The sequence below is a fragment of the Euprymna scolopes genome, chromosome 16 (genome assembly GCF_053919585.1).
Source record: "Euprymna scolopes isolate OS-2025 chromosome 16, ASM5391958v1, whole genome shotgun sequence".
NCBI classification, from domain to species: Eukaryota; Metazoa; Mollusca; class Cephalopoda; order Sepiida; family Sepiolidae; genus Euprymna; species Euprymna scolopes.
This window is the reverse complement of record NC_136497.1, coordinates 66,981,193-66,998,797: the sequence shown is the minus strand read 5'-3', so window position 1 is coordinate 66,998,797 and position 17,605 is coordinate 66,981,193. Positions and strand designations below refer to the sequence as shown.

Genomic DNA, 17,605 nt, shown 5'->3' with positions numbered 1-17,605 from the left:
CGCTATTTTCTTACAACTAAACAACTTTAACCTGTTGACCAACATAAGAACAATTGTAGTAAAGCCAATACTACTACTACTACTACTACTACTACTACTAGTACTCTCTATCCGTCCCTTTTCCTTTCTTCTTTCTTTTTTATTTTTTGTTTACATTTCTAGATACAAAATAGTTGTGTGAGAACGGTGAATTTGTTGACATATTTACTAATCTGTTTCAATATTAGTTTTATTTTATTTTAATTATTTAGGTTTTATTTTTTTGCTTCAGGTTTTATTAATTTTTTTTTTTTAGATTTTAAGTTTCTATAACTGGGTTATATATGGGTTTTTCATTCTTATATTTCTCATCGGTAGGTTCATGTGCGTTTTTGCTCCTAAATGACTTTCGTCGGCGTTCGATTCGTAGGAAAATCATGTTTGCTTTTCGATTTTTGAGCGATTATTCGAAAAATAGGTAACTTTACACGAATAGAGAGGATTTTTTTTTTCATTTTTGAGTGATCCGTCCGTGATTTTTCATTTTAATATACTTTCATAGAAATGTTTCTGTTATGTCAAAAAAAAAAAAATTTTCTTTACGTCACAAGTGTCACGCTCATACATCATTCCGTAGCTAATATAACATACTGACCCAACGGGTCACGGGTAGTCGAGTTCTTTATAAATCTCTGAATATTTAACTCTAAAATTATTATTTTTACCGATTACCATAAAAAACACTGGTTAAGTGTGCATATATTTTCTAAAAAATTCAAATGATAATTGTAGGGGGGGGTGATCTTTAGATCTTACCTTTACCAGTCGTTTAAAATCAATAAATACTTATTATTTTACTATTACTACCAGCAGCAGAAGATTTTGTTTTAAACAAAACCAAATTTAAATGTTAACAAAAGGAATTGTTTTTGGCATCGGAAAACAAGCACAATTTTTTCGATTCCGATACCGATTTCGATACCCCAAATAGTTCTGATTTTTCGGATTGCCGATTCCGATTTATCGTCCCAACACTACTATTTACACAATACAAACAGCGTATTTCTGTTTGTTTATACACCGTTCATGCCTTGCTTATCAAATAAAGGCCTAAGGTTAGTATAATTTATAAATAGCCGTCACGGGGGGATTGTTATTGCCAAAATATATTCCTATTATTTTCACCCTTGCGATATTAATCAGCACATAATCTGAATTCACATCTAGTTTCAGGTCATCTATGCAGTGTACGTGGTTATTTCTTATCAATGAACGCTTCTGGCAGTCCTGACTAAGGTTTAAGGCACCTCGACCTTTATTTGGAAGCTTACTGAGAAGACCTATTGCCATGCAGAAGAGAAACGATAATAGGCTTCCCCCAATAATGAGCAAGTAATTTCAAAATGGCTACACGATCGCGCGTGGGTCCGGCTTCAGTTAACGAAACGCCCACGAAGGAACATCCTATTCCTATAAGCATACAAATTGGAATCCATAATTGAGGGAAAATATTTAAAATAGTTTTATAGTTAACATGTTATAAACAAGGTCACATAAGGTTATCAAGTTCATTTAACAAAATAATCTTTATAATAATGCCATTAATAATATACGAGTATTTACTTGATAAGCAAATTACAATAAACATCCATATGAATACTTTGACCTTAATTGCTGATTTCAAAAGGCGAAGAATTAAAAGGTAAATAATTATATATATTGATATAAATATATATGTATGTATCTGTGTATATGCGTGTGCATGTATATATATATGTGTGCATATATATGTGTATATATATGTATATGTGTGAGTCTATGAATTTTATTAGAAATATATTATTATAATATTATATTTAAACCAAATTCAGATTCATAATTTTATTCTATTTTATTTCTATCTTTAACCCATACTAATTTGCTTATCAAGTAAATACATGCCTTTTATTTTAATTTTTTCCAGATTCATCTGCCTTACTTTTAATGCTAAGTTTATTTATGGTGTCTTTTACATATATTAAAAACCCTTCCCAATACTTTTGCTGATGAGGAAACTTTGTTTTTTTAAAAGTACTATATGTAAAACTTATTGTCCGTGGCTTAATGTCTACCACAATAAAAACATTGTTTTCCGAAACGATCGTACAAATTATTGACTTTGTTGTTGTTCCTTCTTGTGAATCGGATTTTTAATTTAATTCTAATTTGAATTTTAAATTATCAATCACATTGCTGAATATTAAATTAGCTCTAGGATATTTACCTATCGAGCTTATTATATATCTAAATTACAACGAGCACTTTTTCTTTTCCTGTATTTTAATTAAATTAGTAATTTTACTATTACATTAAAATACGCTCTGCTCTTTAGACTATGGTTCTAAGCTCCTTTATTAATATATATATATATATATATATATATATATATATATATATATATATATATATATATATATATATAACAAATAAATGTTATCAAAGGCAATATAAAGTACTTTTTTGCCTCACTTGATAAGTTTTTAGTGTTTTAATTTAAACTAAAATGTTTATTCGGTTCGAAAAACAAGTAATATTGAACCGCACGGAAGAACAAGAAAAAAAAGAACACGATGTCTTTAAAGACTTGACAAAGACTTCAAAATAAGAAATAAGAAATGGTGGTAGAAACCCACTCAATAAATGTTACCGTCACATTTATGTGGTACAAGATTACTGAATTCCAATCATAATACGAAATCAAGCGAACATTAACTCTCATAAACAACTTTCAATGAATAATAATTTAAGAAGAAGTTTTGAATACGATTTTCCTGTCCCCCTAAAAATCACGGCTCTTTATTAATCGATCCAGACTTCTTCTGATGTCTCAGCTAATGAACCCCTTTGTTTTTACAAGAACTCTAAAAATATCCACGAACATTCTGTTTTTCTATTGCTGTAAATGTTTCATTTTAAACATCTATGTATTAATACGATAGCGTGTGTGTTATTTTCTGTGTCACGCTTACATCTGGGTCATTTATTTGATATGTACCTACATTTCTTGTCATAAATAATTTTACCAAGAATTCTTCATAAGTTTGGGTTTCGATTTCGATTATAACTGATGACACTTAAGTCATCAATTTTTTTTGTAAATAATTTTATCAAGAATGCTTCATAAATTTTGGTTTTGCTTTTGATTATGGCTGAAAGAACTTGTTATATATATATATATATATATATATATATATATATATATATATTCTTTTCATAAGTTTTATATCGGTTTCGATTCAAGCTAATTCACCCAAGTCATATGGATATATATATTTTTTATTTTTGATATCGCAACTCTATATTATATAGAAATCGATAGAACATTAACTCTATAATAATATTTACGAAATCTGCAAGAATTAGAATATCATATTTAAGCGTACTTTACGGCTGGGCTATGCCGGGCATTCTTGATAGCTTGCATAAATACTTTTGCAGTTTTAACAAAAAACTACAATAATATCAGAGCGTCTCCATTTACACGGAAATCTACAGAATGCCACAATCAATATATTACATATGAATGAGTCCTCCTTGGAATTTCCACATGTCCCATCTCTTTTTTGGATATATTCCTTCTTAACCCATTATTTTGTGTTTATCGTATGACTAATCTTTTGGTGTTTTTTCACATTTGCTTGAAACTCTTTCACTGAAAATATTTCTCTCAATTCAACATATCCTAAAAATATTTCCTTACTTACAAATCACCTTAAAGTAAACCCCCAAAAGTCTCTCGTTAACATACCCCTAAAAACTAATGTAATGACTTCTTTCCTATATATATATATAATAACAGGGAGACCGGAAGTTGTCCGGAAGTGAATGATGATCAACAAATATTTGACACTACCATATTTTTATTGTCATCAAAATCGGAAAAGTCGACCATTTTTCAATTAAATCGATTGATTGTCTGTTCTAGCAATTAAATCGATTGATTGTCTGCTCTAATTGGCAACTCATCGAAATGCACGAGGAGGAAGCTTCAAATGCCTCCCGATGTGACTAAGTCCACAATACATTGTAATCTATTTTGCACTGTAGAGCACCTACTGTTAATTTTATAAAAACATTTTATATAATGGTTTTAATTTGAGTTTAAAATGCAAAAGTAAAGTATCATTGTTTAATTGTGCTCTAAACAGAAACATTCAGTTTGAATGCGCCCTTGTCATATCAAAGAAAAACCCTACTATTTATATTATATTTTATATGGCATTATATTTTGTATGGCAAGAAAATTTCTGAAATGCAATTGTGATTGTAGGCTGTATAAAGGGTTAACTTTGATCAAAAACGCATGTTCCTTTTTTCATCGGATTTTTGCGATTATCGATATAGATCGAAGACATTTCAATGCAAAACATTTCTAAGAACACTTCCAGATACATAAAGTACATTTGCCTTAAATTTCATAAAAATCTTCCCCGCCGTTTTGGAGTCCATCGGAAACGAACTCATTCACACATACGCAAAGTTATTTTTATATAATACAGATAATATATATATATATATATATATATATATATATATATATATATATATGTAGGAATATATTTTCTGATAATTTATACTAATAATCCTTAATCAAGAAGTTCAATGTAATTACAGAGATTTATAGAGAATACATGACAAAAAACTATATTCCAAACTTCATGATGTTGACCATCTTATAATTTATTCCTTTCATTCAGTTGACTTATACATTAAGTTATATATATATATATATATATATATATATATATATATATATATATATATATATATATGAACAGTGTGGACATCTCGAAATTTTCATGTCTGTACTTGAGGGTATATGTTTATAGAAGAGCCAAAAATTCGCATTTAAGCAGCAGCAATCAGCTGTTTAACAAATAATCAAGCAATGGCAATGTTCGAAGTTTAGTTCTCAACCATCATATATATATATATATATATACATATATATATACACACACACAAACATATATATATATATATATATATATATATATATATATATATATAGAGAGAGAGAGAGAGAGAGAGAGAGAGAGACGTCGCTATAAGTAAATATAATTTTTCTCAACATAGTAAATGTGATATGACGGAAATATGGAGATGTAATAAACAAACTAACAAAGAGTACACGTAAGTTCTTTCTTGTAGATTTTTCTTATATTCAATTTTGCATTCTTTACACACACACACACACACACACACACACACAAACACACACACACATAGATATAGATATATAGATAGATATAGATTTAGATAGATGGAGAGAGAGAGAGAGAGAGCGAAAGCGAAAGAGCGAGAGAGAGAGAGACAGACAGACAGAAACACAGAGTAGAGATAGAGAGGACATTTGAAGATATAGGGACAGAGAAGTTTTAAAAGACAGACGAAACCCTTTTTTAAACTATTTATTTTAACGCTAAGTATCTATGTTAGTATGACATAAAACAAAGTCGTATTTTCCTCTGTTTGAGTGTATTTCTATCTAAATTTCACAGAATATCAATGTTGCGTTTACAAAGCTTGAATATTCACCTCTAATATGATCGCGATAATTTTATAGTAATAAAGATATTCTAATAGTAGTTGGGGTCATCACGGAACGTATTAGTTCATGGAACACAGAAAAATGCTTCATCATTATTAAATATTCGGAAAAGAACATTTGAACTAGACAATCAATTAATAATAACCTCTGCTCTACTTTCATTCGGCAAAGTTTGTGTATGCATGTGCTAAAGGCAGTCGGGAGAGACGATGTGTTAAAAATGTAACGTGATCGGAGATGTGTAGAGTTACAGAGTGACATAGAATCAGCGTGATCAGCATATATTTAACCCTGCTTCTTTTGCGCAATCCCATATAACACTGCGTAATCCTATTTGCAATGAATATTCCACAATAATTTTGTACTATGCCATCGATATCTGTGTTAATTGAGCATTATTTATATCTTAAAATTTTTGTGCTTTTCCTAGGCACATGTTTGTTTGTTTGTTTGAAAGTTTGTATTAATTTTTCCCCGCACAATAGCATTTTTATGTTTAAACTTTAATTTTGATGGAAGTATAAAAATACGATACCTATATCTTTTATTTGATTTATCGTGTACGCTTTTATTCATGTGGGTGCTTGTGTGTGGGAGGATGATATATTGGTTTGCCAGAGTCATTAATCGAACAGGGGAAAACATACGGCAGCTGACTCTATTAGGGAATTATCACATACATGGTGGGATCCTTTTATCGATCCAGTAGATATCTACTTGCTGATGCAATTTTCTACCTATATAAGAGCCAGGTACGTCCAAAGATGGAGCATTGTTGCCACATTTGCTAGAAAGACCTCATCCTGCCTTAACAGCGTTCGGAATAGATTTTGTAGCCTAGTAGGGGGATGCCCTTTTCTATTCCCTGCAACCTTTTTCTCACAGAAGAGATGTTGCGAGTTTGTCTCTGTTTTATCGTTATTTTCATGGCAAGTGCCCGTCTGAACTCCAATCTGTGGTCCCCCCTCGCCAAACATCTACGAGAAACACTCGTCTAGCTGAAAACACTATCAATCATTTCCCATGCTCTTTATCTGTGCCTAAACCTACACGTACATTCCATGAACAAATGTTCTTTCTTAGAACTGCACACCTGGGGAACTCTCTTCCGTTTGCCTGCTTTCCAGCTGTTTTCAAGTCCAACGTAAACAAACTTTTGATGAGCCGTTCCCCTTAAGTAATCCACTTTAAACCATTTACACAAATTACACTTCTAACGATTATTATGATTCCATTTAAACATTAATCGTGACAGAGGTTAAAGAAAGGCTATTTTAAAATTGAGACTGCGAAGCTATTATTTCGCGCTTCAGCATGATAGGCCGACGAGAATGTTATCCTGAACTTGAGCCTGACATAAAAGCTCTAATATAATTTCGAACTTAAACGTGACAAAAAATGAAAATATTTTGAACTTAAGCTTAGCAAACAAGATTAAGCAGGGATGACCAACTAAACTGTTATCTAAAAACAACACGAAAGACCTACCTAAAACTTATTTTAAACTTGAAAGTGACAGACCGATGAAAAGGCTATCACAAACACGCGTTGAAGTCCAACGATTAAGCTATTTCAAAACAGACTTTTTTTTTAGTCTATGTAAATTTAATGTTCTTAGGTCAATCTAACCAAATAGTTTTTTAAAAAATTACACTATAATAGTGACTATTGTGAAACATCGAATGTCATATAGGATGATTTCTGTAATTTTTCTTTTTAAAGATTTTATTGGAAAAAAAAAATTCAGTGTGACAGATTAAAGAAAATCGCAATTTTTAAATAACTTGTCAGTCAATACGACTCATATTTTAAGCACATGTTCAGGGTTATTGTTTCAGTCGACACAGAAATTTATTGGAAAAATTTTAAGTATGTCAGACCGACCGGCAGATATGAAACAGCTTATCGTGATACTAATGTAGAGAGAAATTAAAACCATATGACAAAAGTGAAAGTGAAATTAAAACTAGAGACTAAGATATAAAATTAAAGTGAAAGTAAAACTTACCTCATTGGTATGTTCCAAACTCGTTTTAATGATTCTGTGATTCTTTTTAATCCTTCATAAGCATGTGGTCACGTCGCCGCGTGGGTGTGTAAAATATTTCCTACTTCCATGTTCAATGTGTATGTACAGTTTCTCCGCGTGCGTCCTGTCTGTTTAAAATTTATGCGTGCGCTCAAAAATGCCCGTATTGATCCTCTGGATGACCTGATACTTATTCAATTAGAATTGTTTATTCAAGGGTTTATTTTAACGTGACTCTTCTATCATGTATACTCATATAAAAGGCCGTAAATAAAATAATGCGTGAATGCGTATTAAAACATAAACACGTTTTATTATATTAACGCAGGTAAACAATCTTGTTAAATTTCAACACGACCACGTGTTTTTTTGTTTTGTTTTTTTATCAGTGATTTTTACTTGGTCAATAAATTATAATAAATTCCATACCGAAATCCTATGTTGAATAAAATAAATAAGTGACAGGGCGATGAATCTTGCCAATAATTTCTTTTATTTTTAATTTCCATCCACATAAAGATATATTCTTATCCTTAACCCACCTGTTTATAACGTAGGTGTATTTTCATATATCCAAGGTAGGTGAAACGGTTTTATAATACTCCGTGCGTATCCGATAACGGATACGTATATATTCTATGGTATAATTGCGCGAGTATATATGGACGTGATTACTACACTGTATGCTCCGGTTGTAATTAGAAATGTGTTCCTCGGATTAAAATGATGCATTTCATCACATTCAAAAATTTTTTAATAAAACGGTGTCATGTAAACAATTTAAAGCATATAAATGATATGTGTTAGTATAAGTTTAAATATTTCGATCAGTACGTTGCCCTCCTTTTTGTAATATTTGATAAATATGAATGTGAAAGTTTCATGAATAACTGGACATCGAATATTTTATGGATTTGTGTTTTTATTCTTTCTCGTTTCGTTCGTTTTTCCGACTGTCCTTTTATGGGATTTTGGGGATTCCACGTGTCCAATGCCTTGCCGTGAAATTATTCGTATAAATAGCAAATAGAAATTCTCTTTTTTTTTTTTTTTATTAATCGTGAATTTTCATCAACGCACACGTGTTATTCGTGTTTTTTTTTTTGTATTGTTAAATGCAAGTAATGTGTATGTAGTAAAAACGAGATAATCCTCTGGGTTGTAAAAAAAGACGCACATAGAAACGCGAATCTGTTTCTGCGTGTGTATTTACATAAATGTATTCTTACAATTTATGCGCATAGATAAAGCTAAATGAAACACGTATGTATTGCTTCCAGTTCTTTGTTTATCTATTTCGCTCTCTCTTTCTCTTTCTCTTTCTCTTTCTCAATCTCTTTAAGTACTTTAAAGGAGAGTCATCAATTGATCGTATGAGTGGGTGGACTAGAAGATGACGCGATTTCACATTATTATTATTATTATTATCATTATTATTACTATTATTATTATTATTATTATTATTATTGTTGCTTTTGTTGTTGTTGTTGTTGTTGTTGTTGTTGTTGTTGCTTTTGTTGTTGTTTTTGTTGTTGTTTGTGGCAGAAACCTTTCCGTGTGTGGGGAGTGTTTTCCTTTCGTCGGAGCGTAACAAATCTATTCAGGTGCAATAAAGACGTGCGCTCAGGTAATATCCCCCGCGTTGTGAATACACTCATTCGCATCTATGTGCTTATATTATTTACAAATTATTGGATAAATCGATGTCTTTTATTCTTTAAAGTCCCTCAAAACAAAAGCTTACAGAAGAATTATCACGAATTAAATTCGACGACAAAACAAATAGAAAGGTAGTAAGTAAATACTTTTAGATCAATGCCTCCTAATGATCAGACAATTCAATAAAAGACGAGAGAACCCATGCAATAAAGTTAATATGTTTTGGCTCGTCCTTAATCGTAGAATAAAATAAACAATTGCTTTTATCACATATAGGAGTTAATTAAATATATATTATTTGTTGCTGGTTTATTGATAATCAATCTACATGTTCGACTCAGTATACGAATTTTTAGTTGTATAATTTAAAAAAAGTGACTATATATCAGCGTCGTTACGATTCGGAAAGAAGGAGCTCGAAACATAAAGAAAAGAGAGAAAACTATATATATATATTGGTTAAGCTGGTGTAGCAGCTTCTTTCTTATGAAATAGAATGTAGATTATAGACCGTGAATTTCTGTATTTAGCGTTATAAATGACTTCGGGGATGAAACACAACCGTTGTTATCTGGAAAAAGTATATATATATATATATATATATATATATATATATATATATATATATATATATATATATATAGCTCATGTGCTGTAACACTTTCTTATATAATAGATTGTAGATTATAGGACGTAAATCCCTGTATTTAGTCGCAGGAATTCTTTCAGGGAAAAACACAACCGTTTTTTGTCTAACTTACTTCGAATAGGTATGTTTGTATATTATATATATCTATATCCATATCTCTTTCTCTCTCTCTTTCTCTCTCTCTCTCTCTCTCTCTCTATATATATATATATATATATATATATATATATATATATATATGAGTATGTATATAATATATATATATATATATATACACACATACACGAGATAGAGAGAGAAAAGGCGAAGATAAGAAAGAGAGCGGTGAGAGAGAAAATAGAGAAGAGACTGGAATGGAAAAAAAATTAGAATAAAAAAGCGATGAGTGAAGGGTTTGAGAAGTAGGCCGTGTACGCTTATGATGTAATAAGTCTTTTCGATACGCCTGTGTGGCGGTGTCGTTCCGTGTATTTCATTTTGCATGCGAGCCCCCACTTCCTTGTTTCAAAATGATATTACTGTGGGTCACTTCGCTCTTTCGGCGTCGCTGTGGACATGTTCAAATAACTGCGTCCCGTTTTGCTATCGATAGTTTTCTATCAGGGCCATCCTATTGCATTTGTTTTATTGATTTCATCGTAAACTGCACGCGCTTGCGAATAATAGTTCGATTGTTTTCTTGGGAAGTTGAGGGCTTTCTCCCACTTTACCTCATTTGTTTTCTCGGGGGTTTCTTTATAATTGATCTCTCCACTCGCTCATTGTAAATGAATATCAAGGTTTAACGCTAATTTCATCTAATTTCTTTTAAGCTTTTGTATTCGCTTTTCTTTATTACAGAAAACCGGTTATCTATAGATATTTTGAAACTTTAATTTCTAATATATTTACATACATGTAATCATATATATTTCACTATTATCAGTAATGCTTAAATGAATATATCATTCCTTGAAACAAAACTGATTTATTGCAGAGCGAAAAACAATTTATCTAACGTGTTTTTACTGCGTATTATTTTTACAGTTGTATCATGTTTACTACTTTAAAGTATTTACTTTCAACTTTTCAACTGAAAATACTTTTGATGTTATTTATGAATAACATTATAAATATCAAAGTTAAGATTTCACAATAATTTATTAAAAAAAATAGGTTGTGATTTTAACAGAATAGTAAACAATCTCGATTTGAAAAAGTTAAAGTTTTAAAGGTTGACGTTCTAAGAATGTAATTTTTTGAAAAGCTCTTTAACCAACGAAATGCATAACTGAAACTTTACAAGCGATCGCAGAACCTTGCGTTATTATTGTTACATTTATTATTGTTACTTTTTTATTGTTACTTTTATTATTGTTACTTTTATTATAATAATGTTGTTTGTAAGTTTTGATGTTGTGACATTGATTCGTGACTGTTACTTTATTGTATCGTTACTTTTTTTTTTCACTTTGTCGTACATGTTTGCGTCGTTTCGAAATAGAAAGAAAGAAAGAAAACAAAACTAGAGCTTTGTCGTTACACAAAGCAAATAATTGATAGCCACAAAAAGCCGGAAAAAAAAGATATTCTAAAACTAATAAGCTTATTGAATAAAAAATAATTTGATTTACACTTAGGGATTACATATTTGTTTTCTGTTGCTTTCTTTGTTTTATGGCATGTAAACCCTTTTTTAGGAAATTATTTAGCATTAAAGCTATTATAAAACATTCATTAAACACATGTATAGATCAATTATTTTCAAGTTGACAATTTATTACACTCTATGAATTATGGCATAAGTATTGTTTTGAATTGAAACTGCTGGCTCGTTTGCTTTTTTGTTTATTTGTTTGTTTATGTTTGTCATTTAACTACATAAAATTTCCTGGATTGATATCAGACAAAATGGCCGGAATTACTACATAGGCCACGGTAGTAAGTGTAAAATTTGGTACGATGTTGGAAAGAAACTTTGATGCAGAGAACTTTCTTTTGAATATTATTTATATTTACCTACTTATATTATTTATATTTACCTACTTTATATTATGTATATTTACCTACTTTATATTATTTATATTTACCTACTTTATATTATTTATATATACCTACTTTATATTATTTATACTCGCCTACTTTATATTATTTATATTTACCTACTTTATATTATTTATATATACCTACTTTATATTATTTATATTTACCTACTTTATATAATTTATATTTACCTACTTTATATAATTTATATTTACCTACTTTATATTATTTATATTTACCTACTTTATATTATTTATATTTACCTACTTTATATTATTTATATTTACCTACTTTATATAATTTATATTTACCTACTTTATATTATTTATATTTACCTACTTTATATTATTTATATTTACCTACTTTATATTATTTATATTTACCTACTTTATATTATTTATATTTACCTACTTTATATTATTTATATTTACCTACTTTATATTATTTATATTTACCTACTTTATATTATTTGTATTTACCTACTTTATATAATTTATATTTACCTACTTTATATAATTTATATTTACCTACTTTATATTATTTATATTTACCTACTTTATATTATTTATATTTACCTACTTTATATTATTTATATTTACCTACTTTATATTATTTATATTTACCTACTTTATATTATTTATATTTACCTACTTTATATAATTTATATTTACCTACTTTATATTATTTATATTTACCTACTTTATATAATTTATATTTACCTACTTTATATTATTTATATTTACCTAATTTATATAATTTATATTTACCTACTTTATATTATTTATATTTACCTACTTTATATTATTTATATTTACCTACTTTATATTATTTATATTTACCTACTTTATATAATTTATATTTACCTACTTTATATTATTTATATTTACCTACTTTATATTATTTATATTTACCTACTTTATATTATTTATATTTACCTACTTTATATTATTTATATTTACCTACTTTATATTATTTATATTTACCTACTTTATATTATTTATATTTACCTACTTTATATTATTTATACTTACCTACTTTATATTATTTATATTTACCTAATTTATATAATTTATATTTACCTACTTTATATTATTTGTTATTTACCTACTTTCTGCAATTAACAATGTTGATTAGGTATTGGGCCAAAATGAGAGACTATTTAAAATACTGAAATAATTTACGAATTTTAATGAAATAATTTTTAGTCCCTCCAGTATTTACTGGGAAAATATTTAGCACAATAGCTATTATAAACCATTCATTGAACACACGTCTAGATAAATATTTGCGAATCGAGAATTTATCCCACAAATGGTTACGTAGGTGCTGTTTTGAATTGGGACTACTTGTTTGTTTGCTTTTTTATGTGTTTCTTTATTCTTTCGTATTTATAATTGTTATATCAATTAGTTTTGGTTCCTTTAACGATTAAACGTTTCGTTTGAACAGGTTTCAAAATGAATTGTAATACTTAAATAATTTGAATGTTTTTATTATAAAAATACTAATAAAAATGCAAAAGCTATAATTATTATATATTTAATAAATAAAAGGGTAGTTTGCTTATATAGTTATGTTTATTAATTCGAAAATAAATTAGTAATTATTAATTAGTAATTATTTTATTTGTTTTATAGTGTATTAGAGATGGTACAGTAGTAAAGAGAGCCTACGCAATTGGAAAACAACGGCAGAAAGAGAAAAGAAATAATAAGAATAAAAACGATGATTGAAAGGAAAGAAGAGAAAATATTAAACAGTAGGAAAAGTGTGCGCTTTAGAACAAAAAATAAAGAATGAAAAATAAGATTGGATTAAGGGAAATAAAGGGGAAAAAGAAAGTCTGTAAAAGAAAAACGTGGATAAAAGAAAGTTAATGAAAGAAAGGTTATAAACAGAGGAAAAGAAGGAATCAAATGCACAATAAAAAACGACAGATGAGAAAAAGACAGAGGGGAACACAGAGAAAAAGAGAAGATAAAGACTGAAAAAAGAAACACTAAAGATGGGTATAAAGAAATGAAATTAAAGGATTGAAATAAAAACGAAGGAACCAAACGTAAAGTGAAAGTGAAAGTAGAAGAGAGAGAGAGAGAGAGAGAGGGGGGGACCAAAATAGTTAAAAATGAAAAATGCAGGAAGAATGAAATAAAGAGGGGGATAACTAAAAAGGAAATCAAAAGAGTGAAAGACAAAAGGAAATAGAATAAAAAAAATGAAAAGAAGAAAGATATAAAGTATAACAAAGAAAGTATAAAGAGATAGCAATAAATCGGTAAAAAATTAAAAATAAAAATAAAAAAAACAAGTGAAAACAAATGAGAAAAAGTAAATCAAATAAAAACGAACAAAAAATAAATCAATAACAGAAAATGGAAAAATAACACTTATTATAAAATAAGAAGTGCGTTAATATAGGAAAAATGCAACTCCGATAAACATTGAAAAAAACACACTATTTTTTATACTTTAAAAAAAATCTATATATGTTCAATATTATGGTATCAATCTATTAAAACTAATAGATATCTCTATATATGACGATTGTTTATTCCTGTGGTGGACCAGTTCGCAACCAGTGTACTTACAAACTAATTAAATCTGTCTTTATAAAACTAATAATCAATAAGTCATTTCTATATGTAATGTCTACTAAATGTAACTATGGAGAGAATATACACATAATATAATAGTCACTGAATATTAACATGCACATGTTATATGCTACTGGGAATAAATCTCAGTGCATCCGTTTACGAACATACATATACTGAATGGTCAGTATATTTATCATATAAAAACTTTGTATACCTTCCAGTGCGTATACACTCACAGGTGTGTCCTCTTTACAAATTGTATTATATTTATTAAAAAAAAAAAGAAGCAAGTTATGTTATCATTTTTATAATTTCTTGTGATCTTTGATAAAGAATTTAGTGTTTATAGACAAAAGTATGTCATCTGTGTTTTTCATGGATTTCACAAAAATAAAATGCAATAATTTGAATTATATTTCTGTTTTACTAGCAATTTTATTTCAATTTTGTAGGGGAGGAGATAATTGTTAAATACAATATTAGTTTGTAATGCGATTGAATCTGTATCTATATATTTTAAATAACTAATTTCATGTCTATATATATAAGTCCATAAAAATTTCTTAATATATAGATGCATACACACACGGATATATATATATATATATATATATATATATATATATATATATATATATATATATATATATGTATATATATATATATATATATATATATATATATATATAGCAAGAGAGAGAGAAAGTGCGATTGAGGGAAAGATAACAATAATAACTAATTAATACAAGTTCATCTTAACATTAACATATATACATATACAATTATTTTTATTAAATAAATTAACGCATATATGTGTGTGTGTGTTTGTGTGTGTGTGTGTGTGTGCGCGCGCGCGCGTGTCTATCTATATAAATATTGACACTGTACAAATTTGTTTCCCAGATAAAATGATGACCTTTTCCGTTTAAAAACCAAAACTATATAGTCATATGGAAAGCACAAAAAAAAAAAATATTTAAATTATCAATGTTTTTATGACATTAATATTTCAGACAGTCGACTGTCCGTTTATATAAATACATTTTGGATAGAAGATTAATAAATATCAAACTTTATCACTTATTAGTGATAAGATGTATGTAAGAGTCTTTTATTTTATTTTTTATTCTTATAGTTTCGTTCGTTTTACACCCATAGACTAATTGTCTTTGTTGATGTTCGCGTATTTACACGTGTTTGTTTGCATTGAATATAATTACACGTTCATTCACTTCTTTCCTGCCGTTTGATATCTGTCGATCGATCTGTTTATCGATCTAAATTCATTTCCATGTCTCAATATAACTCAATTCGATCCTTCTGTCTATCCTGAAAACTATTTACACGGGCAAACACATACACATTTGTGCATTTTTTATGAAAACGTATATTGTGTCCGTGTGTGTTATAAGTTTATATTGCAATCTACTTATTTAACCTTGTGCTGCGTGTGCGTTCTCAATTCTCTGTTTATCACCAAGAATTATACCTAAGAAATCTATTGCTTTGGTGCAAAGCAATATTAATTGCTCTCGCTCTCTCTCTCTCTCTCTCTCCCTCTATCTTTCTCTCTCTCTCTCTTTATCCGTATATATATATGTATTACTTTATATATATATATATATGTATTACTTTATATATATATATGTATTACTTTATATATATATATATATATGTATTACTTTATATATATATGTATTACTTTATATATATATATATATGTATTACTTTATATATATATGTATTACTTTATATATATATATGTATGTATTACTTTATATATATATGTATGTATTACTTTATATATATATGTATTACTTTATATATATGTATTACTTTATATATATATGTATTACTTTATATATATATATATGTATTACTTTATATATATATGTATTACTTTATATATATATATGTATTACTTTATATATATATGTATTACTTTATATATATGTGTATATATTACTTTATATATATATGTATGTATTACTTTATATATATATGTATTACTTTATATATATGTATTACTTTATATATATATGTATTACTTTATATATATATATGTATTACTTTATATATATGTGTATGTATTACTTTATATATATGTATTACTTTATATATATATGTATTACTTTATATATATGTGTATGTATTACTTTATATATATGTATTACTTTATATATATATGTATTACTTTATATATATATGTATGTATTACTTTATATATATATGTATTACTTTATATATATATGTATTACTTTATTAAAAATCAAAAAGTTACTTATTTCCTCCTCTAATATTAGTAGTATAGTATTATCAAACGCTAATTAATTCTCGTTAAAATTCAAAATTTCGCAATAAATAAATCAATTGATCTCTAGGAAAAAAGGTGTGGATCCCGTAAAATTATGCGAATGAGATTTTTTGGAAATACATATCTTACAAACTTTGATGCATTACGAAATTAAACTCACTTTATTTATGTTGACTCGCGTATTCTTTTGTTTTGTTATTTGAAATCCGTTCCTCAGCTTAAAATGAAAATCAAAATCGTATGCAAACAATAATACAAATCATATAAAAATAGAGATTACAATGTTATTTGATATATTCTGGGCAATCCGCTGTAAGTTGAACTTCTAAATATTGGTAGGGGAAGAGCGGTTTACATAGGGAATAAAAAAAAACAAATAAAGTTTTAAATGTTAAAATAAATTAATGTTTACTGATCAATGGGGGTGATGAAGATAAGCGTTTATATAGACAATTAAAAACTAATTCAAAGTTGAACTACAGTGACCGTTGAACATTAGAGGCGATAGGAGATAATTTTTAAATAAAAAATAATAGCCAATAAATTTCGGCATTAGGAGCAGTGTATATATATATATATATATATATATATATATATATATATATTAAAATGATTTGCTATATAAAGAGAAAAGTATCATTTAAATTTCACAGTTTAATGAATTCCTTTGATTAAATGAACACAAACGTTTCTATGTAGCATACTTGTGATAAGTCTGCCTTTATAATATATATATATATATATATATATATATACATACATATAT

At 27.7% G+C, this 17,605-nt stretch overlaps 1 protein-coding gene across 2 annotated transcripts in view; it reads right to left on the bottom strand.

Annotated features, from left to right (window-relative positions):
• The window catches only part of LOC145296006 (uncharacterized), a 630,022-nt gene extending 621,089 nt beyond the window's left edge, over positions 1-8,933 (bottom strand). Inside the window, exon 1 of one of the 2 annotated variants that reach the window (XM_080142022.1) lies at positions 7,578-8,933. In XM_080142022.1, the coding sequence (XP_079998148.1) occupies positions 7,578-7,582 (5 nt within the window). In that variant the 5' untranslated portion in view covers positions 7,583-8,933. The remainder of the gene's footprint in view (positions 1-7,577) is intronic. The other variant, XM_080142024.1, reaches the window with a different exon arrangement.
• Between the last annotated feature and the right edge of the window lie 8,672 nt (positions 8,934-17,605).